The sequence below is a fragment of the Aythya marila genome, assembly GCF_965140915.1.
Source record: "Aythya marila genome assembly, chromosome: 23".
Lineage (NCBI taxonomy): Eukaryota > Metazoa > Chordata > Aves > Anseriformes > Anatidae > Aythya > Aythya marila.
The window spans coordinates 2,374,735-2,401,068 of NC_139064.1; the positions used below are offsets into that span (position 1 = coordinate 2,374,735).

General features: G+C 41.1%; 1 protein-coding gene across 2 annotated transcripts in view; it reads right to left on the reverse strand.

Annotated features, from left to right (window-relative positions):
- The window catches only part of GRAMD1B (GRAM domain containing 1B), a 126,612-nt gene extending 100,637 nt beyond the window's left edge, over positions 1-25,975 (reverse strand). The window contains exon 1 of one of the 2 annotated variants that reach the window (XM_082777930.1): positions 25,798-25,975. In XM_082777930.1, coding sequence (XP_082634056.1) covers positions 25,798-25,823 — 26 coding nt within the window. In that variant the 5' untranslated portion in view covers positions 25,824-25,975. Of the gene's footprint in view, positions 1-4,676; positions 4,713-25,797 lie in introns of those variants that run through there. The other variant, XM_082777929.1, reaches the window with a different exon arrangement.
- Positions 25,976-26,334: the final 359 nt, after the last annotated feature.

Here is a 26,334-nt window from a genome sequence, read left to right on the forward strand (position 1 = left end):
CAGGTCAGGACTGAACTAGGGATGCTTAAGGCAAGCTGGATATGCTTGTCAAAGTCAGCATAAGAAAGTCTTCCTCCAAGAGCTGGGAATCTGGATTACCCGTGGAGTTTGTTCACTCACCTCAGGAACTGCATTTGAGCCCCTCCACACAAGCATTTCTTCATAAACTTCATAACCCAAGAGGATTTTCTTGCACCCTTGTGACATTTGCTTCTCCTCACACGTTCCAGTTGCTCATCTTATGTTCTTCAGGATCAGCAGTCTCAACACTCATACAGAAACTAAGGCTTTTCCCATGGGTCCTGCCTCAGTGCAAGATGTTCTGAAATTAGGTCAGGTTCACTTACAAAGGAGAAAAGCTTATGAGCAGGTGCTAAAAGATCAAGGACCAAGCTGCCAGAGGAGAAACAGACAGCAAAGCATACATGGCTAGAGCTGAGACTGTTTTCTGGTTTGGAGGGTTATTCTAAGAGTCTCTCATAAAAAGCAAGTCCTGTTCCTGGGCAGATATTCATAGGAAAAGCTGAAGGATCTAGATGTGTGCAGACAGGCTTTGCTAGCAAGGTGTGCAAGACTTAGTATGTAGCATTTGCTGAGAAACAAATTAATCCCTGGTATAAATCAATACAGTCAAGGAAATCACACCAGGAAAGATTCAGTTCCAGATTTTATCCCTCTTTCCTCACTACCTTCTACAGAGTTAAAACTATTTGTCACCTCCAAATTGAATTCTACAGGGAAAGTTGGTCCTTCTTTCCTTGTTCTGCTACACAAATTAGAATCAAAAGACTTGATAAAATGTGAAAAACAATTACTAAGACAAAGGAAAACAAATCAGGACTTCAGCCTGTAGCACATACAGGCTAGCTAAATCTCTGACAGACTGAATCAGACCTTTCAAAAACACCTGCATCTCCCCTTTTTTTTTTTATTTTGACCAGCCAATTGAATCTACAAACCCAGGGCTCCTCTTTGGAGCAAACTGTTCTTGAATGTTAAAATGTAAACCACTGCTAATTTTAGAAGGGTTTTTGAAGAAGGAGGGACATAGGACATCAGGAAGATACATGGATGCATGTGGGAACAGTATCATTCCCAGACATTTCCCAGACTCTTTACCTTTCTTAAAAGGTGCTTTAATTTTTCTACAGAAGGCTATGCAGTAGTTTTGAGAGACTAATTTACAAGCAAAGCAACATCTCATTCGCAGGGTCAAATTCTGCCTGTGGTGGGAGTTGAAAGGGAAACAAGTCAATTCCAGCAAACAATGTCACTGCCCTTGGAAAAGACTCTGAAAGCAGGAATAGACAAAAATCTTAGAGTTGTGAATTTAGTTTTCAAAGTTCTGACTCTTACTTACAAAATTATTCAGCTCCGAATCAGCATTTGAGTCAATAACCTCTGCAGGAATGAATACTTAGTTCCTCACAGCATCTTTTCATTAGTTATAAATATACCTGCCATTCATTCTTGCCTGCATGCAATTTTACTCCCACTCCTCAGCCAACCAGTATTAGTTTCAAGTGAACAATGACATTTATTAGATATTTTTTTTAACAATATTTCTGGGCCTCTCATCAGTGTGCTGAGGGCTAAATTGCACAATGACACCTCTGTAAAGGTGTCAGAAAAAAAAGCCCACATTAAATGGCAAAGAAAAAAGCCCCAGTAAGCAGAAGCTCAGCGAGGCATGAGATAAATGTCTTTCTTTAATACACTGGAATCTGGCAATTACCTACTTCGGATGAATCAGTGTCTCTGATGCGAATAACATCTAGTAATTAAATCTAAGGCACAGAGCTTATGTAAGTAGTTGATTTGGATCTAAAATAACCAATAGGCTTTATAATTAGGCACAGTTAAAAAGGTATTGATAGCAGTAGTGTGACTGCCATGTGCCAAACAATTCCCAAATAACTGGGAGAGTAAACCTTTTGGTTTAAACACTAAAAGTGTACTAAGAAGCAAATCTCTTTCCACCTTTTGGGACGGAGGCTGGGGACCTGATGATCGTCGTTCTTTTCCATTAAGACTTAGTCTGCCTCCAAAGCCAATGGCTGTAAATTCCTTCTCTTACCTAAGAGACAGGATCTATTACATTTTTCAGCATAACTCAAAGATGTTATGTTGTCTTCTAAGTCACATCACGGGGGTTTTAAGTTATGTCTTGTTTTAAGCTTGTTGGAAAGCAACTTGCATGCTTTAAGCTTTTACTTAGATCACTGTATGGAATTACCATCAGAATCCCAGTGAAAAATTGCAAATAATAAATTCAGCTTTCACCACAGGTGAAATGAATAAATAGCTCTACCAACTTCCATGTAACATAACCATGGCATGTACTGGGGAGTGCTTTGTCTGTACTCATGTACTTCATTTCTGCACAGTCATGGTTCAACAGGAATTTCAGATAATCCTTTTATGTTTCAGAACTAACTTTCACCAATTTTCAGGGGAATTTGTTCTCCTGCACTAAGTAGCTTTTGTGACAAGAATAACTGTTAATGTACCTTCTTCAGGGTGTTCAGGTTCAGTGGAAATAAGTGCTGTGCAACAGCTAATATTCTGTTTTTCCAAACGTTGATGGACAGACAAATCAGGTATACAAAAGCCTACAAAAATAGTTGTCTGCCTGAGATACAAAAACACTCAGCAGCTCAGATCAAGGCGATTACCCATTTTGTTTAAAATACAGAACACTTAATGAGGCAGAAGCCCAGACAGATGGGCAAACAGGCTGGGTCTCGCTCCTTCAAGTAAAGATTCAACAGCATCTGCTCGAGACATCCAGAAGGTTTTGTCACACAAATAACCAACATCTGTCAGTCTAACATCACATAAGCAAACTCACATGTGTGAAAAACAGAGGTTCTATATCTCAGCTCAAGGAAAAGTCCTTCTCCAGAGGAGTTGCACCAAGCTTGTGAACATACACAAGTCCCTGGGAGTAGGACTCTACATCGCATCCTTGGTGTTTCCCACATAAAATGTATTTTAAGGCAACTGCAGGAGTTTGATACCTACTGAAGTGAGCACAGCAGGAACACTTCCTCAGGAGGTGCTTACACAAGCCTTTTTTTCCAATGAACCTACACCAAGAAATTAAGGACAGCAAAACAAGGAAAAACCGCAATTGACTCATCTCAGAGAACTTATTAAAAACACTTTTAGAAACAGAATCAACGGAGAAGTGAAACAGAGATGTAAAATTAGAGCTCAGTGTTGCAGTGTCCGCCCAGTGAGAGCATCACAGCTGCTCATGCAGTAACACAAGCTGAGTCAGGACTTGTCTCCTTCCCACTACCACAGTTGACCTCGGTGATGTGAAGAAGCCTGGAATGAGCACAGGCTCTGTTTCAGGTAGGACTGTTCTCAGCTGTGAGGGGTGGATGTGACACTTTTCTGTCTCATTTACCAGGCAGAATTTACGTGCCACACATTTAAGTCTTATCCAAGTACAAAACTCAGGGCTGCCTATACAAATTGCAGGAAGATGTTGCACATCAGCACTGCCTGCAGCAGAGGGATCAGCACTAAGAACTACCTGCAACATGTCATGGACATCCCTTGCTGCACTCCAGAAAAGATTTGATCATTTCCTCTCAAAAATATGTGCAACTGTGGTCTGCACAGCATCATAAGCTGCTAAGAATCATGTAAGTGAATTCCGATCTTCTCTTCAGCAATCCTCCTTTTAGCAGGCGGATTATTATCCTTTGCTTACATGATATATTCCAACAAAGTCTGACCAGCTGAAGTAGGATAAAATAACTCAAAATCATAGCTCTCCAAAGACTGCCACCAAGACCACTTCTGATGCTTGATAACTTACACTTCTTAAAAATCAATGAGGTCTACTAAATAGGAGGGCAACAGAAACACTGATAGCAAAGGATTTATGCCTAGCTCTGGACTGCCTACAGTATATCCTTGGTCAAATCTTTGCCGTAAGTCTCTACATAATGGAGAAGACACCTCCCAGGAAAAAAACTTCAGCAATCTAGAACAAAACTAGACAGAAGCTAGATATAATTTAAAAAAGAAACTGATCCATTTTACTCAAACAGGCCACAGTTCAACTAAAAGATGGGAACATCGTTTAAATAGCTATCATGTGCATGCATGAACTGACATCCTTGAGATCACTTTTCATATTTTCCTGAGCAATTCCATCTGTCTTAAGAAGTTCTAATTGCTTACTCTGTAATCCTTAAATATCAACATTTATATAAATACAATTCCAAAACAAATATTTAAAAACATTTGATAAACACCAAAACATTTAAATAAATTCAGCTGAATAGCATTTTTGTTAAGAATCGCTGTTTCATAGATTTGGCATGTAACACCATGCTGCTTTTTCTGTATAGCTCTGACATTCCAATTTCGCTACCAAACAACTCCGCATTTAATGTAGTTCCCTTCAGAATTACAAAGCTCTTATTGTTCCATACTGCCTGACTTAAAAAAAAAAAAAAAAAAGACTTAAAAAAACAAACTACAGTCAACAAACCTGTGTAATACGCACTGTCGCACACTCTCTACTTCTGCTTTTCTCCCTTTTGGTAGGTGACAGTCTTTGATCTAAAATTGCCCAAGTTTAAATACTTAGATACTTGGTACAGTACACATTTCAAGTAGCCAGCATGAAACTCACATGGTAGTGTAGCACTTACAGGGTTAAATGAACAGCAGCAAGCATGGGCAGTCTTCTGTGGCTGTCTTCATCAGGGAAACCTCTAAAACACAGCAGTGGATTCATTTCAGCACCTTTGGGAGCTGCAGTGGTGTTGGAGTGAAGGCACCCGGTGTACGGATGTGTATGTGGACAGAGGAGAGGGAGGGGGAAACAGAGCAGGAAGGATCACAAGGATCATAGGAAATCCTGCTGAATGTAGAAAGAGAATCAGGCAGGATCTTCCGTGGCTTTCCCTCCCTTCCCCCTCACTCCCACCACTATCTTAAAAGCAGTTTCAAAGCCAGAGGGAGCAAACAACAAGGCTACAACTAATAAAGTTTGCATTTATAACACCGTCCCTAAACTGAAGGCAGTTACAGACAGTTAACAGCTTGCTCCGGCATTTCAGCAAGCACAGAAAGCAACTGCAAGCTGCGACTGCTGCCGCAGCAGCTGCCACAGGGGCCGGAAGGAAACCAAGCAGCTGGCTGTAAGGTGGCTCTTGGGCCCGCAGGCACACTCTGAGATCGCCCTCATGTCACTTCTTCTAGCAGGCAGCTCTCCTGCAGTGCATCTTTCCTAGGGCAGGAAGCAGCACCAGCAAGAGATGTGAAAGGAGAGGCAATGGTAAGAATTGTGATGTTCCTCAACGTGCTTCCCCCCACGCTCCCCCAAGTCACTAGGGGAGCGCAGCAGGAATCTGACTCATAAGCAGCTTTCCTCACTCTTGGGTGCTGCTTATGAAAATAAACACACAGGTTAAATACAGACTGGGTTAGATACAGACTTGAAAACGCTGCTGTCCTCTATTCCTGGGAGTTCTCCCACAGTTCTGTAGCTGCATGGATGTATGGGCTCCAAAGGGACTTCATTAATTTCACACTTTTTTTTTTTTCTTCTCCATACAAATTCAGCATCAGGATGGTCACTAATCCAGATCATTAGATCTTTCCCATAGCTCTGGTCTTTATGAAAGAAGGCAGGACCAGGCAGAGCGATGTTTGCATGCTCAGTGTGCAAGAAGACACTGACAGCTAAGCCCGGCTGTGCAGGAGGACCTACTCTCAGCACCTTCTGCAGTTATACCACTATGAATGTGTGGTTGTGTACACACAGGCTCCATTTGTACGCACACAGAGATCACTACAGAGCACGCGCTTATGTCCAGCTACAGAGACATACTTATGTGAATGGCTCCCAGCAGGAAGCCCTTTTTTTTTTTTTTTAAAAAAAAAAAAAAAAAAAAAAAAGAGGTTATTTCTCCCATAGGACTCTGCTTAGTACATGCAGGACCATTCTGAGATTATTAAAAAGATTAAAAATTATTCACGGATCTAAGTTTAGAAGCTAAGTATAACAAATGTCTGAGCACGAAATAAAGGGAACTTGTCAAAGAAATCCTCAGGCTTGTGCGGTGACAATACGAGGGAACAAAAAGCAACTTGAAGCTCACGATGTGAATCAACAGCTGCCGGTAATCCAAGTAGCAAAAATGCACACAGGAGTTAAACTGATCACTTACCAGGCCATATCTACATTAGTCACTTTCAGCTCAAGAAAAGGCAAATGACAAGAACACGGAGTGCTATAGTTTCGCAACAGAAGACTGAAGGCCCACATTTTGCAAGGATCACATCATTTTTCTTCAGGCATTTCTTTAATGCAGTAATTGATAATCCACCTCCAGACACTCACAGCACTTCAGCCAAACTCGCAGAACTTTCCAGGCTACCCTCTATTTATGAGTCACTAGCAGCACCCTCCGATCTTCCCCTCGGTTAATACCACTGAAATACAATTCCTAGTCACGGAAATGACAGATGTACCCAGGGCTAATTTTCTTGGGAGGGTTTTTGGCAACTTTTCTTTCTCTAGGATTCTTCAAAAGATCTTTCAAGATTAAAGTCACAGAATGTGATCCAGAAATCACTACAATCAACAAAACCTCTCCAACTCAAGCAAACCAAGTAAAATCCTAGAAGCACAGTGGGACAGCAGGTACATACATGAAGGACGTGCTTACCCTTGACCATTCATCCTGACACAAATGAAATCAGTAGTTGCTGTTAAACACACGACATTCAAATAGTTGACTGGGTTGGGGACAAGGAGCAGAACACAGCAGACCTGATGCAGTCAGCGCACAACCTGCCTCCACATCCACCCGTGGCACTTGCCCTGTGCCCACCCCACACAAGGTTTGTATTTTTTTCTCACCAGTTCCATCAGTCTAGACCTTTTGCATTAGCCGTCACAGGCAGCACCTCGAATCACAGCCAGCTATTTCAGCCCCAGTCATTTCCTGACCTCTACACAGCTTCCAACACAAGCGATCGCCGCTTCCTGGCTCTCCTGAAATTACGCAACACTGCTGGTGTTGACGACTTTCCCATAATTTATGGTGAATACTTGATCCCATTCCTCCTCCCCAAATAAATACTGAAAGCTGAAAGAAAAGAATATTCCGCTTTGGATCTAGTTTTATCATTTTTAAATCATTAGAATTTTATATATTATTTTATGAAATATTTTTAAAATAGTTTAAAAATAAAAGCTTATGGATTTACAGTATTTATTCCATCTTTCTAGAAGACTGATGCTAGATATGAGATTACACGATACCGTTCATTTTTTATCTCAATGTCATTACAGCTATGCACAGCGTGACAGTTCGGTTAACTGCTTGAAATTCTTTCTTTCTTTTTTTTTTTTTTTTTTTTTAACTGTAACTTTCAGAGTTTGAGCTTTATTAAGTCAGACAGTCCCTCAAGCTTTTTTCACCATATTTAACATAAGTTAGAACAACTAATAGGGCAGTGAACACTGCCATCATGTGTGTTATGAGCATACATTCACAAGTCGGGCTTACCAAGATTCAGTTCTTTCTTAAGATACCCTGGGTCCTCCCTCAGAGGTTTCCATGGAAACCTGAAATTATGTCTATAGGGGAACAGAAAAAAAGGTTTTCTAAGGTATGGATGAAACAGCTCCATGGAAACGAGCCCTGACTGTCAGAGGGGGCTAAGGGAGGCGGGCTGCGTGGGCAGGAACAGGGGGGATTGTCACCTAGGCACGTGGAGCAGGAGCCATGCAGACCCCTTTGGCTGTCATTCAAACATCTGCTGCTTCGAGACTGGCACCATGAGACCTGATGGCACAGAGCTCTAGGCGTGCTTGAGACCACCGTGTACCACTGGGAAACTCAGGAGCCAGTCCAGTGCAACTGGGCATGATTAAGTACGGCCTAAGCTAACAAAGGTAAGGAGAGGCACGCAACTGCCCATGCATACACCATCTTATTCCCCAACCTAATAAATCTCCAGAACTGCTCTAGAAAAAAGCACGGGGAGATTTAATGGTAATTTTCATCTGCTCATCTACAAATACTACTGCAACAGCCTCTTTTGAAAACTTCCTGAACATTCCCGTTTTCTTCAGAAAGTTAAAGACAAAACCATACCAGTGCACATTATTGCTGGGTTGCACTCAAGTCACTGACAGTAAGACCCAGCTACCCCAAACATCTAAGCATGCTGCAGTTACCCTGCTCTCACTGTACAGCACCTCGAGGTAGACATACACTGCTATCTCACATTGAAATAAGCATTTAAATGATCAGAAGCCTGGAGTAAATGAGCTGAATCTGATCGTTAATCAGCACATGCTAGTCCACTAACCTCAGTTAAATTTAATTCCATTTGAAACTATCCAAGCAGCTATCTGCTCTTCCATTCCCTAGCTGAAAAACAGGAACATTATCTCAGCCAAGACTCAATTCCTTCGTTGAGCACTGATGAGGATAAGTAAAGCATAAGAAACATTCAAATATGATAAATTGACTTGAATTCTTCACAGAAAAAAATCTGAGCTTTTGCAACATCTAGCTGCTTTGTCACCGGTTTGAGAAGAAACATTTTGTGCAGAGTTAGGAAAGGTACAGAGTTAAAGAAATAGTCACAATCCAACCTTTTTTCTCAGTTCTTTTCCATTCCTTTTCCCTTTTCCGTTCTCTCAGATTATATTCAACATGAAGGACCTTTGTTTTCAAACACAGTCTCGGAGGGTCACTTTAATCCGTGCAGATACAGCCCTGAATTTGTGAAATGCTGTGAAACAACCCCCAGCCCCGGCTCATGGCCAGACAGACTACGCACAAGGCACTCACTAAGACTTGTCCTACTTTTTATTAAGTTAACATGAGTCAAGACTTTTCTCTAATACGATCAGAGTTCAAAAGTACACACTATGCCTTGCCCTATTTCATGCTTTTCCAACCCTGCAAGACAATTCTCAAACTTCTTCCTGCCTTGCTTGCTTTCACATTCCTGCAGGTGCCTGCCAAAACTTAACTCACTTAACACTTTTCTCATAAAAAAAAATCCTTCTTCTCAGCTCAGGAAGAGCCTTACTTGTCTATCTTTCATCAAATCCCATACTCTAGATCATCTCTCCTGCACTTAGAGCTTGTCTATTTACTGCTCTGGAGAATTCAACTTTCTCTACTGCAGGATATTAAATCCAATCTACGGAGGGGGAAAAAAACAGCATCACAAACAGAAGGCAAATTTCAGTTCACTGGAACAGAGCCATGGGGTCACAGCTCAAGTATTATGTAAATAGGCTCTCTCTGTGGAGCTCAATTCAGTTATTTTAACCAGATGCTTATGAAGAGAATCAAACCTGAGTTCTGGGCAAAAGGCTGGCTTTACTACAGGGAGAAGCAGACAGCATAAATTTCCAATTTGAAGTCATAACTTTCTGAAGCCTTTGGTTTCATTCAGACAAACTTCAGTAAAGAAATGGTGAACAGGAACAAGTACATAAGTCAAGAAGATTAATTTTAAGAAGTAAACACTTTCCAAATAAAACTATGCTGCGTGCAGCTTCCATGGACACCTGTACTCCTCTAATAATCACCCTTTCACATCTCAAAAGGACAAACAAGTTTTGCTTATCTTGGACTGCCAATCATACAGCTACATGGATTGGATAAATAGGCACAGAGATACCAGTGTTGTTGGAACTGAAGCTGAAACACATTCAGTACCGGGAAAATTACACTTCCCTCCTTGCCAAAATTAACAGAAGCTAAACAAACATTTTCTATGACTTAAATTGGGAGCATCTTCAATACATCTCCTGTCAGAGCTGTTGTTTCTTTCCAGCACAAGCAGCACCAGGCTGTTCTGCAAGTCTGAAGTCAGGAGCACTAGGAAAACAGATACCATGCTTGCTTTCTTTCCAGTGAGAGACATCCAGGTGTATCAAAACGACCTGATTAGAACTGAAATTTACACCTAGACTAACTACACATCTACAGCCATGAAAACTAGTAGTAGGTTGACTAATATTTGAAGCAACCATTTTAGCCCAACATCATTAGCGAGGGCTGGGCCATACGTTTAGGAAGGACAGGGTCCTAACACTTCCATCCACCTCGGCTTGCTGCATAGGTCTTATATGTGCACATATTGACAGTTGCCCTGTGTAACAACCAAAGGAAGACTGATGAGACCTGTACTGGCTAACACACTAACCTGAAAACTCTTCTAAATAGTTTGGTTTTCTAAGGGTGAGATCTTGGGCTGTGCTGTCCAGAAGAGCAGAGACAGACCTGGAGAGAAACTGATAAATGTGGAAGACAAAAGCTTCTGCCACATAAACATTTCTAGTGAGGAAGGTGACAGCAGAAAAACTAGAAGTGTAGGCATGGCATCAGGAGCCTGCCTGGAAGCTGGGTATATTACAGGAACACAGCAAAACAGGAAGAATGGGATCACATTTTTTCATTCAGATCCGTAAGAAGCTGATGTTCTAGCTAACACAGGCTTTTGGAACATGACTCACAGGGTCAGGAAGCATAGAACAAAAATGCTACAATAAATCTTCATACGCAATTATCTGAAGTGCCTATAACCACCAGAACTTCCAAGTTTTGGCTTTGCTGCAGCTTTTCAATTAGCAAAGATGACCTTATAAACCTTAAGGAAGACTTTAACCCATATGTTTTAATCCACATGTCGGTAACAAGACGTGGGTCTTGTTTCACGGAATATCACTTTTCCTAGGCTCCAAGTTAGCTTCATTCAGGATGGTGTTTCCTTTGGATCACACAAATTAAATGCTTGGTTTAATCCTATGGAAGGAAGTTCTGCTTCTCTGACCAGAGGAAAAATTCTAGTAAACAAAGGCATACAATGTAGGGAACAAAAATGAATCTGGAGGAAAAGCCTCACAGAGTACACAGCCCCGGTTATTTCACTGGCTGCAACCACACCAACAAGCAGCTCAGACAGAGAGGTCTCTAAAATGAGGACCTGACACTCCAGATGTCTTCTCAGTCCAGTCCTGTGGACTGAAGGCACTCCAATGGTAGGGAACACAGCTTCCAGTTTAGTTTCATCTGAAAGCAATCCAGTCCAAGCAATTAGCATGCTCTGCATGCACAGTGCAAGTAAGACAGGTAGTTTTGTTTCAGAAATATAGTTCTGATCAACACCAAGATGTTAATATAGAAGCACCCATTTACTGCAGCGCAGGGGTCTCACAATGAATAAGCTCAGGATATGTGCCGAGTGCTACTGTAGTTCAGAGGCAAACCACCCACACGAACAACTTGTGATCAAAATCTACCTAGTAGCAATGCCTAAAAGTATCAGTAGGGTCTCAGAAGAATGGTTCATTTTGCAGTCGTTAAGTGTGCTTTGCATTGAAGACCTCAGACGTGAATGGTCAGAGCCATAAAGCTAATGCTCTGTTTTCCTCACACGGATGGGTAAGTTCTTAACATGCCACAAACATACACATTAGTCCTAAACATACGGGCAATTTTCATTGCAGAGTTCCCTAGTAACTAATGCTTTAGGTTTTTGTCTGAACTTCACTCACCAATTCCTTTTTCATTTTTCCCAGAACTTCCAGAGCTGAAGCCACTGCATGGCTTTCAACAACCAAAAGATTTAAGACCACCGCTAAAGCTTCATTGTTTACTCTGCATCAGTCATCAGCATAGCATATTAATCTCTCAAGTATTATACCTACCCAGTCCTGAAAATTAAGGATATTGGTATGCTTAGCAAGCATCTGTTCTTCTCTGCATAACCACGGATCATCAGAAATGTAAAATTCAATATATAATGTAACACTCAGGCGCTAAGCACTGGAGCTTTTCAGGGCCTCAGGCAAGACATTATTTAAATGATAATGTTTTCCTTGGGAAGATATGCATACAGAAAATTCTTTTTCCTCTCAGTCTCGAAAGTACCAAATATGTATTCCCTAACAGCACCTCCCAGCCCAGGCTGCACCTAGGATAACCAAGACCCAACCAAACACCTGATGGTGAACTCCCCACTTTCTTCAAAATTTATATTTGTCACCCATATTCCTTGATGACCTAACAATTTCAACGTTCCCATAATGTGAGAAGTTCACTTTACAGCCTGTTTAGTGTCTTGATTGCAGAATTATATGCTGTTATCACCATGAAGATGGTGGTTTAGCACTACAAGCAGAGGGACAGTGTCTGGAGGTTTGCAGTAATGATCTAAATGCAAGAAAGAAGAAGAAAAAAAAAAAAAACAAACAAACCAGGCACTCTTCAGGGCTGCATTTCTGAGATTTAATACTAACACTGAACAGAATTACATTGACAGGCTGCAGAAACATTTATCTTTTTTTTCCTACTCTTAAATGGTTTTCCAGACTCCTTGCATTATGTTCTCCCCCACTTTCTCTTCAAATTGCTTCTTTACTTCCACTTCTATCCCATTCTGATATGTTAATGTGCATCTTTTGTTTATATTGTCTGCAGTATATAGAAGCTGAGTTCTCAGCCTTTAAAAAGCTTTTAAAAAGCTTTCTGATTTTTATAACAGGATCACTGCTTAATCCAAAACACGCATGTAGGTGTAGGAGTTCATGACTTCATTTCCTCCTCAGATAAGAATTCCAGTCAAGGAGAATAATCTAGCTGAATGAAACCCTTAAGAAAAAGATTATCTTGGGAATCCTGCTAAAGATCCAAGGGTGCTAAAGAAAGGAACAACACAGTAACGATTAGCAAGTTATTGAAGAGCTTTACTAGAACACACACAGATGGCACACAGACAGTCAAATACTACACATACATTTTTTATGACATTTTGGAAGCAGCACATTTGGATTTGAATATGCCAAGCTGTTACTCAGAGCAGCTTACTTGCCATCAACAGAGCTCTACCCCATTTATTTTCATATTTAAACACATCTGCAGCACACATCTTTGAGCATGCTCATAGTAAAACTATTAACATGGATTTGCTATATTGCTGTGATTAGTTTTCCTCTCCATCTTCAGTCTGGAGTCAGCCAGGAAGAGGCCAAAGGAAAAAAGTAACCCATGAAAAGGGGACCTAAAGGAACAGACACCTTCTTTTAATACCCTTGGGTATGAAATCAGTAATTTAAGTGATCTTTAAACATCCCTGTGAACTTGTCAAAGTTTTTATGGAACAAAGTCCAATAGTCTTGTGCATTCTCTATCCACCAGAGAGATTGAAGACAAGATATTCTTTGCTGTTCACATTCTTACAAACCCATACAACAGATGAAGATGCCCAATTCCCATTTTTAAAACAGATCTAAGTGTCCTTGGGCAGTTTTGCAGTCAGCTATAAACTACTTCAGCAGAATCCTTCTCCATGGCACTAATACACTGCACAGAAGACCACAAGATCCATAAGAACTGTGGCATGAGATACTAAAATAGGTTAAATAAAAACCATTTCACTTTGTTTCTATTGGTGGTGGTGTTTTTTTTTGTTGTTTTAAATGAAGAATCAGAGCTGGTAGTGTTGCAGCTGCCAGAGCAGCAAGGGAAAGAACTCTGGTATGAATTTGTGAATTTTCAAGCAGTACATTAAAAAGACACCAGAAGCATCAGCTCTAACCCCGGAAAACAGAACTGCAAGATTTTTGAGCCTGTCACCACGGCCCCTTTAAATATACCCCAGGCAATGCTGACTCCCATATTGCTGCTATAAACCCTAGGCCACCCTGAGCTAACCTCATCCATATGACATTTATGCCAGAAATCAGACTCTTATTATTCCTATATTTCTAACTGTTCCTTTAATATTAAATTAAATACTCTTACATTAAGTTAGATCATGTAGCAAAGAGGGGGAAGCAAAATGCTCTTGTGGACAGGAATTCCAGGTCTTAGCCACAAGCAACCTTGTCTCCATTTCTCTTTACCTTCAGGATGAAGGGCTGTAGGACAAGGTATGAGGCATGGCTGAGGGAACCAGGATTTTTTGGCCTGGAGAAAAGGAGGCTCAGGGGAGACACCCTGGCTCTCTACAGCTGCATCAAAAAGAGGCTGCAGCAACATGAAGATTGGTCTCTTTTCCTGAGCAACAAGCAATGAGACACGAGGAAACAGCCTCAAGTCATGCTAGCAGGAGGTTTAGTTTGGGCATTAGGAAACACTTTTTCTCTGAAAGGGTCACGAGGCATTGGAACTGGCTGGCCAGGGAAGTAGTTGAGTCACCATCCCTGGAGGTATTCAAAAGACACGTAGGTGTGGTGCCTCGGGACATGATTTGGCAGTAAACTTGGCAGTGCTGAGTTAATGGCTGGACTGGATGATCTTAGAGGTCTTTTCTGACCTAAATGGTTCTAGGGTTCTATAAAGGGATGTCTCCAGGGAGTCAAGTGCACCAGTAAGCAGATCATTTCATCAATAATTACACTTGACATTTAAATTATAGCCCAGAATAATTTCATTTAAGCTTTCACTAAGTAACAGGAAAACATAAATCAAAAAACATCCTAGAAGAATGACAGGCTGACATGGCAGCACTGTTAAACTACTTAGATTCCTACATTTTATAAGAGGCCTGTGAGTGAGGGTAGGGAAGCTACAAAAAAAAAAAAAAAAAAAAAAAAAAGCTACAACCTCTGTTTGTTCACCTCAATTGCCTCTTAAAATTAGCAGGTTAAAGCAGCCACTGCAGGATCTCACAGTAACAGGCACGTGAAAGCTATGCTGCATTTAGGAATAAACAGAACCATTGTGCCATGTCACTGTGGAGGTGGTTTTCAAGGGCCTGGATGTTGAGCCAAAGTACTTAAAAGACATCAACCTTAGTGAAAGTTGCCTTTTTTTTTTTTTTTTTTTTTTTTTTTTTTAAATCAACCAAAAGGTTTCCTTCTTTTCCTGCCTAGTCCTGAGATGCACGGCCACTGTGAAGCTTTGTACTCAGAGATCTTCAGCCATCTCCCTTTTCACTTCCAAATTCAAGCAGCTTTATTTGGCATTAATTAAAGTTTTGACAGCAAAGTCAAAGGAGAGAGCCAACTGGGGAACACCACTAGACTTGTTAAGAATGGTATTTGCCTTCAAGGTAACAGCAGCCACCAGAAGATTAAAAGGGCACTTCCTTCCTTTCTGGAAGGCTCTTTTTTACCTTGGATGCATTTTCTTCATACCCAAAGAAATACTGTCATCAGTCACACCACCTGGCCCACTCCACTCAGTCTCAGTTTCTGCAATTACTCAAAGGAGACAATGAGTGAATAGATGTAGCCACAGAAAAACACAGACTTGCAGTGACTTGGACAGCCCTGCAGGACCACATTAAAAAACAAATCATTCAGGCAAAAGTTCTTAGCCAGCATAAAGTGGAACAGCTCCAATGATTTCAATATAGCTGCATCAGCTACTTGAGCTGGGGGAGCTTGGCTTTGTGTCCCCCAGCTGCAATCCATATAACCTGTGCTCTAACACTAAGCACACTCCACTGGGAAAAGGGAAGTTGGTTTGGCATATAAAGCACTACTGAAGCTGAAAAGTTCATTTTTTATTTCCTGTTCCAGTTAAAGTTTCAGACGCCTAGAAAATTCTGTGCTCATTTCCCCCATCGCATACTGGGATAATATCTACACAAAATCAATACAATTATTTTTTGAGCTTTAGAGCCCAAGAGCTCATACAGAAGTTAGGGCCCCATCTTTCTGAATGTTAACTACTTGTACACCCTTCCTCAAAGATGCATTAAGAGATAAAAGGCTTACCCACACAGATAGTCTACATACAGCTGACCTGATGTATCTGCTTACTCCAGCTACAAGATTGCAAGAGAAAGATTGCTTGGAAATGGAGCACAGGCATCCCAGACCTCTAAGGGCTTGTTAGCTCAGGGGCAGCCCTTGAAAACAGAGCACTTCCAGACCAGAGCAGATAAGCCCATAAAGCACTGCACACACAGCTCCAAAAAGCTGCCAAAAACCGCAAGTGCTGAGTAACCTCCAAGCAGGGCAGGGGTTGAAACATTCCCAGTCCAGAGGATGAAACTGCCTTTAAGCTTCTCAAAGATAAAGCTTTAGGGACACTGCCCTGTTTTGCTCCCATCCAGCTTGGCCAAGCAACAGATCGAAGAGTACAGCTGACTTGGAACCCCAAAGTCTCATTAAAATAAAATCAGGTCCTTCTCTCTCATTGGACTACCAAGGTAACACTGGCCACATTTCATTCTCCTTCCCCTGAGGTACAAAGGAGAAAGTCTTTTGACAGGCTGCTGTAATACTAAGCAGGATTTATTTATTTTTATCTAGTCTAGATCCCCAGTGTTTTCTTTGGCAAAGGTGAGGAAGAACAGATGTTCAGTTTAGATAAGATTATTGACAAATACTGCATATGGGTTTCCTATCCTGTACCAAACAAATTAAAATGAAAGCCAATGAACAAGATAGCACAGATTTGGTGACTGATTTTGGAATGCAAGCAATCCAAAAATCACCGAAGAAACTAGACATCACCAAGTGTAAAACATCGCAAAAACAAGTCATTTGGCTATAGACATTTCCTTGACCTGCAGAATTGGTGTCTCTAGTCTACCGATTTTATCTTGCCAACCAGGCAAAACTTAGGACCATGAGTGTTAAATACTGGTTGAAGTACTGGGTTCCCCAGAGCCAGGAAAGTCTAAATATTAGTAGGAAAAAAAATTGTAGAAGCAAAGAACACTCAGAAAGAATAGCCTACTTCATCAATTTCTCCACTAGAATAAGAAGTTTAAGCATGTACATCTTGGCCAGATGACAGCAAAAGAAACTGTGGTGACTCATAAGATAAAACATCATGCAACTCAAGTTGTTTAAAGAGGTCTCCAGAGTGTGAAACAAGGAATAACGGGATAAAAATGAACTAAGGGAATCAAGTGGAGGTTTCTTTCAGTCATAACACAGCTGAACTTAAGGGTGGAAAGGTAGGAGAGGGGTGTGGGTTGAGGCACAAATAAGGATCAGGACCATTTGTAAAAGCCGTGTCCAGATCCAGGTTGCAGTTTCCAGCCTGGTGATCGGAAACAGATTCTTCTGTAACCATTTCCCAGCACAAAGGGTGGAAATTTATCTGAAAGAAGCAGTCTTTCCCATGCCTTTCAGTAAGACTGGACATAACCATGCAAATCACACACCAGACACAACGAAGACTTGCTGATTTTCTCCATCCTACTGCCCACTTTTCCAGTAGCCCCATTTCAACAGCATTTTCTAGTACAGGGTCTCTAAGTCTTAAGTAAAGAAATGATCGCTGACTTGGCATTGTCAGAAGACAAAGTCTTTAAACTTTTTTCTCTACAGAGTCTGTTGCTAATCCTGCCTGGGGTAGTTTGGGTTTTTCAGCACAAAAGCTGACATTATTACTTGCAAGCTACTAAATATAATCTCTCCTAATCCAGGTAAATTTGCTCTTTAGTTAGAGCCTTTCAGTATTTATGCTCTGAATACTCAGGATGAGGTTACAGCAACTCCAAACTCTATTTCCACTTCAGTAAAGTCTCAGAATCCACGAAAAAAAGACGAAAAGCATGCCTGATTTGACACAAATTACTTGCCCTCTGTACACCACTTTCCTTATACATAGTACAGGGATAGCGTAAAAAGCCCTGATGCCCATAAACTATAAGTACTAGGGTAAAACATCATAACTGAAAGGTAACTTCTAGTACAGACGAAGTCTCACTCCTCTCCCTACAATGTGCAATTGCAGGACAAACTAATAACACTAAATGGGTTTGACCTTAACAGGCAAACATAACACAAACATTTCAAACAAGAAGAAAGGTGTACTGACTTCAAAGAAAGGGCAGCGGAAAGGTCAAACTGAAGTTGCATCAGGTGAGATTTCCCTGAATGTATTTAAGAAATATATGGACATGGTGCTTCAGGACAAGGCTTAGCCATGACTTGGTAGCATTAGATGATGAGTGGACTTGCAGACTTGTGTCTTTTCCAACCCAAACGATTCTATGGTTTTAAAATTGAGCAAGGGAAGGAAACAGACGGGGTCAGGCGATAAATATAAATCTGGTTAGTGTCTCATTCTGTTTACCTCTAAATACTTTTTATTGAAGTCTCAGCACAGGAGGAAGAAGGAATCTGCAGGAGGCTTGCCTGACTTCAATGCATGTACGTATTTCATATTTCCTTAGAACAGCATCAGAAGTTTTCAGACTTCTGAGCAACCTAGGGCTCAAGCCTATTTGTTGCTCTGCTTGCAGTAACTATTTACCAGGCACAGAGCTCCTATTTTTAGTATCACAGATACCCTGCTCACCTCATCACACCACTGTCTCCACAGTACCTGGGCTTAGCAGGTGAAGATAAACTCAAGCTGCAGTTGATGTCTAGCTTAGGTGCTTATCAGCTCACAAAACAAGGCAGATCTGCCCTGCCTAAGCACTACCAAAACACACTAGTGACTTTTTAAAACTCCCAGTCACCGCTCTAAGGCCACAGTCCCTGAAGCATGTCTTCATCATGCGTTTGATGTCTTCATCAAACACTGCAGCTTTTCACAAAATGTTTGTTACCTGGATGCAAATGTCCCAGACTCATACTGTACAAAGCATCATGCCAGCTTGGGGGTGCAAGGCATTGGTGTTCAAAGAAAGCATCCAAGTGTATCAATACTATCATGAAAGTTAAAAAAGGAGACTTTGCTCCGATATGTATACATGAGAATATTGATCTTTACCAAGCAGTTTTGATAGCTAGACAACATTTATGCAGAGGTACATCCATAGGTGCCACCAGCAGCGTGCTCAGTTTGTGAACCCCAAATGGAGAAATTCTCTCTTGGAACCTTAAAACGCTCAAAGAAATCTACCTCTGGTTTATAGCACAGTAATACCAGTATCCTGGCCAGCAGCCTTAAGACTTAAATGTTAAGATTAAGGATTAGACCCTAATGAATTTAAAAAAGGATCACCATGTCTCTCACTCTCCACAGGAACTTTTCTTTAATTCAGGATAAAAGTATGCATTGTTCCGTGTGTGAGTAGTCCCTTAGGCAAAGGCAATTCTTTTTTCTTGAAGGCAGCAGCACATTTTAAAATAACCCATTATACTACAAAAAATAATAGTTAGCAGATGTCTAGAAAAGCAACAGTTTTCAGGACAGTACAACTCCCTCCATTTTAAGAAATACATGCATATTTGTAGATAACACAGATACATTCAAAGGCCGTATTCTTAGCCCTTTGTTATGCCAGATGTTGCCACGTGGGCTGTTCTGTGCAGTCTAAAAGATGCCACCTTTGCATAAGGTCCTTTATTTGAACTTGCCCTCTGCCTTGCAATAGTTGTACTCAAGTTGTTTCTAAAAACTGCAGTCTAAAGTCCCAGTCAGGAGCCTTGCACATAGATAATCTCAGGTATTTAAGAAACTTTTTCAAGGAACTTATGATGGAACAGGTATACCTCATCTACCTCCCTCAATTTTCTGTCTATAGTTCAATCCCCTTGCCTTTCTAGCACTCAAATATTCTGCCTGCAAATAGTGCAAGCTGAAAAGATCATGAATCATTTGGGGACAAAAAGCATATTAACCCAGCAGTGCTCTCTCCTAGGGCCCGTCTCAGCCAACTAGAAAGTCATTAGCTGGACTCACTGCAGTTTTATCTCGATCACAGCAGTGCAGAGCTGTTCCTTGATTAATCTTGTATTTCAATGCTGATTATCTGATGATATTTAAGTCTATTTGTCCTCTTTCCCTGCCACAGAGCTAATGAAAATCGTAAAGAAAGAATAACAGAGTTCCAGGAGTGAATTTTTCTATGGTATCATCAAATAACCTAATACATACACTAGGACATGCAAGCATATGAATACTGTTCTTCCTGACCTCCCATTGCATATTTTCCACATGAAAGGTGCTTTCAATGAAAGAAAGGTATCCCACATTCACAGAAGAGGAACTGAAGTAGAGAAAGCATGTGGCTATACTGCAGTCACTAGGTCTGATAGCTAGGCAGAGTTACTGTAACTGACCTAGTTAGAAATGGAAATGTGTGCAAGAAAGCCGCAGAACCTCACACTCAATCAGCGCTACATCCTACACCAGCACAGGGAGCCTTTGGCTTCACTGCCCTGCCCAGCTGTGCTCAGTCCTGCCAAAAGCTAAGATCACTCTGAGCAGTAGTTTCTGAGCTACCTGGTTGGTTTAGCATCAGATGAGTAAGGCTTGTGGGAAGACATCTCCCTTCCCTGTGCATGCTCTGTTCCATATTTTATACAGTTAGCCTGAAAACTAAGCCTGTCACATCATGTAAACTGTTCCTTTCAGGATGTGTTCCCTCTTTGCTGAAGGGCAAAGGGCAGCAAGGTTCCACAGCTCAGGGGTCTTTGCCCTTTCTACTGTGTCATGTGTCACAACAATGAGTGTCACACCACAGGGAGAGACGACAGCTTGTTCTTTTACATTAGCTTCTCTTGGATCACACCAGGACCGAATGTGGTCATAGTTATCTCTGAACAGCATTTCCAATCTGTCTTCCTGCCAATCCAGTATAGATAGGAAGCAATGAGCACTACGTGATCTATTTATCTCACAGGAAATAGGTAGGAAAAAGAAAAACGCAGTTTGGCTGTGTACATCATTGGAAAGCATAGCAACCCACGACACAAAACATGGCAGCTACAAGGCTAGAACACACCAAGTTTTCCCTTGTCTCTAGCAGATAAAAACTCATGCCCACAAGCATGACATTTTCCATCCCTTACAAGACTCACTCTGTTTTAAGTGTGAGTATCATCACCCTTATAAAAAAACAATTGCTTGGTGTCCATCTTGCCCAACATCCAAGATCTAAGAGTAGAAAAAGTTAAGTGGGAGAGGAGGCAGAAAGATATGGGCATGTGTGAAAAGTGTTGGAAATAGCATCAAGCTGATAACAGAAACAAAGCTGTGGATCAGCAGGAACTAGACTGGCGATACAGTTGAAAAGCATGACGCCTGTTTGTTTACAGATAGGAGACACTGAAGTCCACATAGGTCACCACCCACATTTTGGGTATCCTGTAGTGGTAGAATACCAGATTTTGATTGTACAGCACCATTTTCAGTGCTCAAGAGACTCCAGAGCAACACTAGTGTAGCACTCTGTAGAATTAGGGACTTTTAAACCCACAGCACTGCTGTGCAAGGCTGACTAACTCCAACAAAAACAATGAAGCATTCTCTGAAGTAGAACAGCACATCAGCAGGCACTGTGCTGCCACAGGCAACCGGGCTACCATTTTGTTTTGTATCCAGCTTTTAAGTCAAATCCTATAATCGTACATGAGAAAGCCATTAGAAATAGTCTGACAGTATTCAAAGCTAATTAAAGGGGTGCAGAATGTGAAGTCTTACGGGTAGTCAGTGGTAAAGCTACCACAAGCAAGATACTGTCTCTGAGAAGTCTAAGCACTCTAGAGCAAAAAGAAACTATAGTGCTAGACTAGTTATTGCTTCCAGACTAACTACTTAAGGTGTTATTCTGTGGAGTTGTAATGAGAGCCAGATAAGCTCCAACTGGTATTTATCATTACAACATCCTCTAGGAGGCTGCTGTTATCCCCATTTTGCCTGCCAGCAGCTGAGGATGAGCACGACTAACATTCAACAGCTAGCAGCATATCATCAAATGGCTGACCTGAAATGACTTGCTTACAGGCACTCCAGTGGTCAACAATGGATCAGGGACAAAACAAGCCTCTAAGTGTCCTATTGCTCACTCTCTAACCAGCTGGTCATTTAATTTAAAGAAAGCTTAAAATACAGATCATGCTGTCCATCTCCCCTATAAGAACAGCCGCCTTTCATGAACAGAAGAGCTAGACAGCAGTCTGCAGGATTACAAGATCAAGAACAAACTTAATTTTCACACTTGTTAGCTTCAACATCTAAAATGCAATGAAATTCAGCATATATATACCCAGTTACTGACTGCACACTGGACCCAGTTCAGTTGCTATACTGACTTTATATCCTATAAAGAAACTTAGAGATCCAGTATTAAACCAATGCCTTTAACCTCTTCTGAACACGCTTCCTCATCAGAGCACAGAAACATGGAAGAGTTCAAAATGGCATTTAATTTCTGTAGAAAATTTTTGCAGTATACAATTTCAGTTTTTTTGCAGTATACGATTTTGTTTTTTGCTGAAACTTGCAGCAATTTATTAGTAAACTTGTTTACCACAGTGCTGTGCATGAAACAGCTCGGCAAAGACATGAAACGAGTGGTGCAATGAGCATTCATCTGTATTAGGAGATGGATACACACAAGTCAAGTTCATAGGAAGGCAGCATACATGACATGACAGTATGAAAAAGGGGAAGCATCTTGCTCTGCAACACACACAAGCAGTGGGCGTAGAAGTATTTAAGCATAATGCACAGACATGCTGAACATACATATTTATTGACAATTAGAGTATTAAAATCAGACTTGGTTTTGATCCAAAAATAACACATGGCATGAAAGCTCATGAGTATGATTGCATTCCTCAGGTCAAGTAGACCTGAGCTTTCTCACTCATGTTTTCCTCTATGGCTCCTCCTCCTGCTACTGTTTTACCTTACAGTTCAATCCAAATGAGTTTCAAGTTCTTCCTTAACCAAGAGCCCAGAACTCCAGCACCTCTCTCTCTATCAGATGTGGCTGAAGAATGGAAATGAGTGAAGCTTGGCTTTCAAAGCCTATTTATTAAAAATAATAATAATAATCAGCAGAGTGGGAATATAACCATGGTTTAGATATTTCTTAATCACATAATTAAAAAACGAGCAGATACTTCAAAAATATTAAGTAGCTATATTGAACAAGTTCTTGAACTCACTTACAGTCCAGCTACAAGAATAGTATTTCCTAGGGGAAAAAAAAAAAAGTCAACTATAAATTGTCTTTTATAAATGAAACCTTTATAGGAAGTGCAATCAAATATGATTATTGCCTATTGGGTCTTGCACTTTAAATGCAGCCAAGACCACTTCCTGGGAATGACATCTTTGCCTCCAGGATTCAGAATTTCTTCAAGATGCAAGGTAATCAGAATTATACATTTTCTGCCCTTTGGCAGCAAGCACAGCCTTTCTATAAATAGTTCCTAGCTCTAGAACTCCCTTGCTAGTTAGCATCCTGTGGTAGGTATTACAGACTGTACAGATCATCCAGGTCACAAACCACATTCCTGCTCAAGTGAATTAGCAGAATCCTTTTTCCTTAGTGAAATTTAAGAAAGAAGACACTTAAAACTTAAAGCCAACTATAAGGCATGGGGCACATGGCAGCATGACATTCAAAGCCTGTACATTCCCCAAAGATCAACCTTAAAGAGAAGACAAAACTGTTGATCTCCCCACCCCACCATACACATTTGTATGCTATTTTCATGGTGCAGACCTCCTGTCTCCTCTTAGCCTAATGCTCTGTAACACCTCTCCAGGTCTCAGCAAGCACTCTGTTTCATAGGGAGGACACGGAGCAGCTCCAGTGCTAACTACAAGCAACTGTTGTTGCTCCAGGGCATCAGTGCTGATGGCTAATGAGGGGATTCTCCATTTTCCATACCAAGGGCCACCTCTCAAAAATGGAAACTCCAAGCATTTCTCTACTCACAGTGGATTTTTAAGGCAGACAACGGGTGGTAACTACAGCGGTATTTTGTACTGAAGTAATGTGCATTCTTAGCTGGTGTTTAGTAAATGAAAGCCAGGAACTCCCATACTATTGTAATAGATAGCTCAGGCCCTTGTTCTTACCTGAGGTATTAGATTTTTGCACAGCCTATCATTAACCAAACCACCATGCCTCCTTGGCACAAGAGCCTCATCAGGTGTTCCCTCCTAATAGTCCTCTGGGTTCCCCCCTAAGTCCTGTCTGCTAAGGGTTCTTGATTACGGATTTGCTAGTGAAAAATAGCTAAACCACATGAATGTTACTGCTAAACATTTATATTGTCAAAAGACAACTAATGATAAAAAGAATAAGTGACTGTTTTCTTTCCAGCACAGGCAGCAAAATGGGAATATTTATTCCCCTATTTCCATACTCAGTGAGGGAAAGTCAACAGGAGCTTCAAGCCTTGAACTTCCAGATTTGCAAGACCTGAGCTAGCCTTGTCACTGGTACCCACCAAACACAGATTGCAAAGGGAAAAAAAAAAAAAAAAAAAAGGAACTATTCTAACCCAGACAAAAGAGCATTCTTTAATTTATGAGAATTAATATAGTTCTATAATAAACTTCTTATCATCTTCCTAATAGTTTTAGGCTTATTTGGGAAAGATCAAAAGCAGAAAGCATTAACAAAACACCTCTGATCTTTTTATTGATTTTAAGTTTCTCTCATTTGCTTCTGAACATCTTCATGAAACGTGCACACAGGCACAAAGGATTATACATCACATGATCTAAGTTTTTATTAGATAGATGAAAGAGAAGCAGATCAGCTCCCCTCAAACCGCAATGCTCTTTCACTGCTGTTTACGTGCTTGCAATTGCCATAAGCAACAGGACATTAAGTAGCTGCAGAAGATACTAAACCAAAAATGAGGGGAATGCCTCCTAGATCTTAAGCCAATGCTTCATCTGTTTTTCTTTGAGATTGAAGTTTCAATCAGAATCCCAATGGTTTATGAAGTTTGTTACTTCTGCATTCACTCAATACTTATAACCATACAGGGCTAACAAATCCTGTCTTTCCCTTCCGCTTCAAAAATTTGAAAACCATTAAGAGAATCACAACCAGCTAGCAACAAAGACTAATACCATCACCATTTGAGGCCTAAAGCCCACTTCTGAGAAAGGTGTTGCTTTTATGAGCCAAGTATACTCAGTGAGTAATCAATGTGGCCAATATCCTTGCCTTGCTCTGCCCATACTCCGGCAAGGGATTTTGGCAACTGCTTATTTACTCTGCAAAGTAATGCCTCCTCTCATACATATATGACAGTGAGTTCATGAATTATGCAAGATATTCACAACCTTGTTCAAGTTCATTCTAAGAGCACACAGCTAGCTATGAAGCATGGTCAGACTGAATTTGTTGTCACAGCTTTTCTGACATGACCCAAATGAGAGGGCTAGACTAACCTGCTGCATTCAGTACCCTGCTAACTCACATTTGCCTATGTCCAAGGCAAACGTGCAAACTAAGAATACACATTAACAGCTAAATCTTTTTTTTTTTTTAGATAATATTAGGGGAAAAGACCTATAGAAATAAGAAATGTGCACAGGGAGTGTAGAGCTTGATTGTAAAACTGAAGCAGTATCTGCATAATGTTTTGCAATATCCAGGAGGTCCACAAAACACTGTGTTGCTAAATATACTACTGGGAAGTATCATCCTTCCTGTGTGAAGGAACATGACTTCCATTCTTCCATGGTGTGTAGTATGTAAGTATTGTGACTCCAAAAGACATGTCTCAGACAGTTAAATATTATGAAATGAAGTGAAAAGTAACCAAATTTCTTATCCCTTCAAATACATAAGGCAATCCTTCCCATCACAGCCTTTTCAACAGTCCATGTTAATAGCTTTACTTTGACTTGCAGTAACCTCAATGCCCCAAGAAACATAGATAAAATGATACAAGTCTCCCCTCAGGAAACATCCAGAGGGGAGATGTCCCCAGAGACCTACACTTCTTATTCCATGCTAAGAGATCAGCACAGTGATTTTTTCCCACAGACCATCCAAATCCCATGCCTACAGTACTGCCACTGACTCCCAGGGTTACCTGAGCCAGATGCTGGCCAGAAAGGGGACAAGAGTAAGGCAACAAATGTAAGGCTGTCTTACCTGGCTCTGCTCGGAGGGGCACTCATTCATCAGCCAGCCAGCACCAGCATCTCACAGCAGCAGCCAGAGTCAGACGCCACCATGCGAAGGGAAGATCCCCATCCAGAGAGGCAGGATACGGGCTCAGGAGGAGGGGACCCTTCGCTGTGAACAGGACAGCAGCTCCAGAGATGTGAGGTCAGTGACAGGCAGCAAACAGAGCCGAGAGCTGCTCCACTCCTCCTCTCACTCTGTAGCACATCTCTCACTGCCAAGTACACACGCTGCCTGCACAGGAGCTGTGTGCCTTGTTAACCCTCTTCTGGCTGTAGGGCATGAAGCAGGAGCTCCCCTCTTAGGGGATCTTCCTTTCCAATCCATCCTCAGTGCTGCTCCTGTAGAAACTCGTCACCCAGATCAGGTGGAATTTTGCAAGGCAATCTAAAAGAGATTTAAAGGAATGATAATGAGGCTGCAAAGCCAACAACTCCCCCACACATAACAGCTAAACAGCTGCAGATGTGGAAACTACAAATAAGACCTCATATCATCACAACA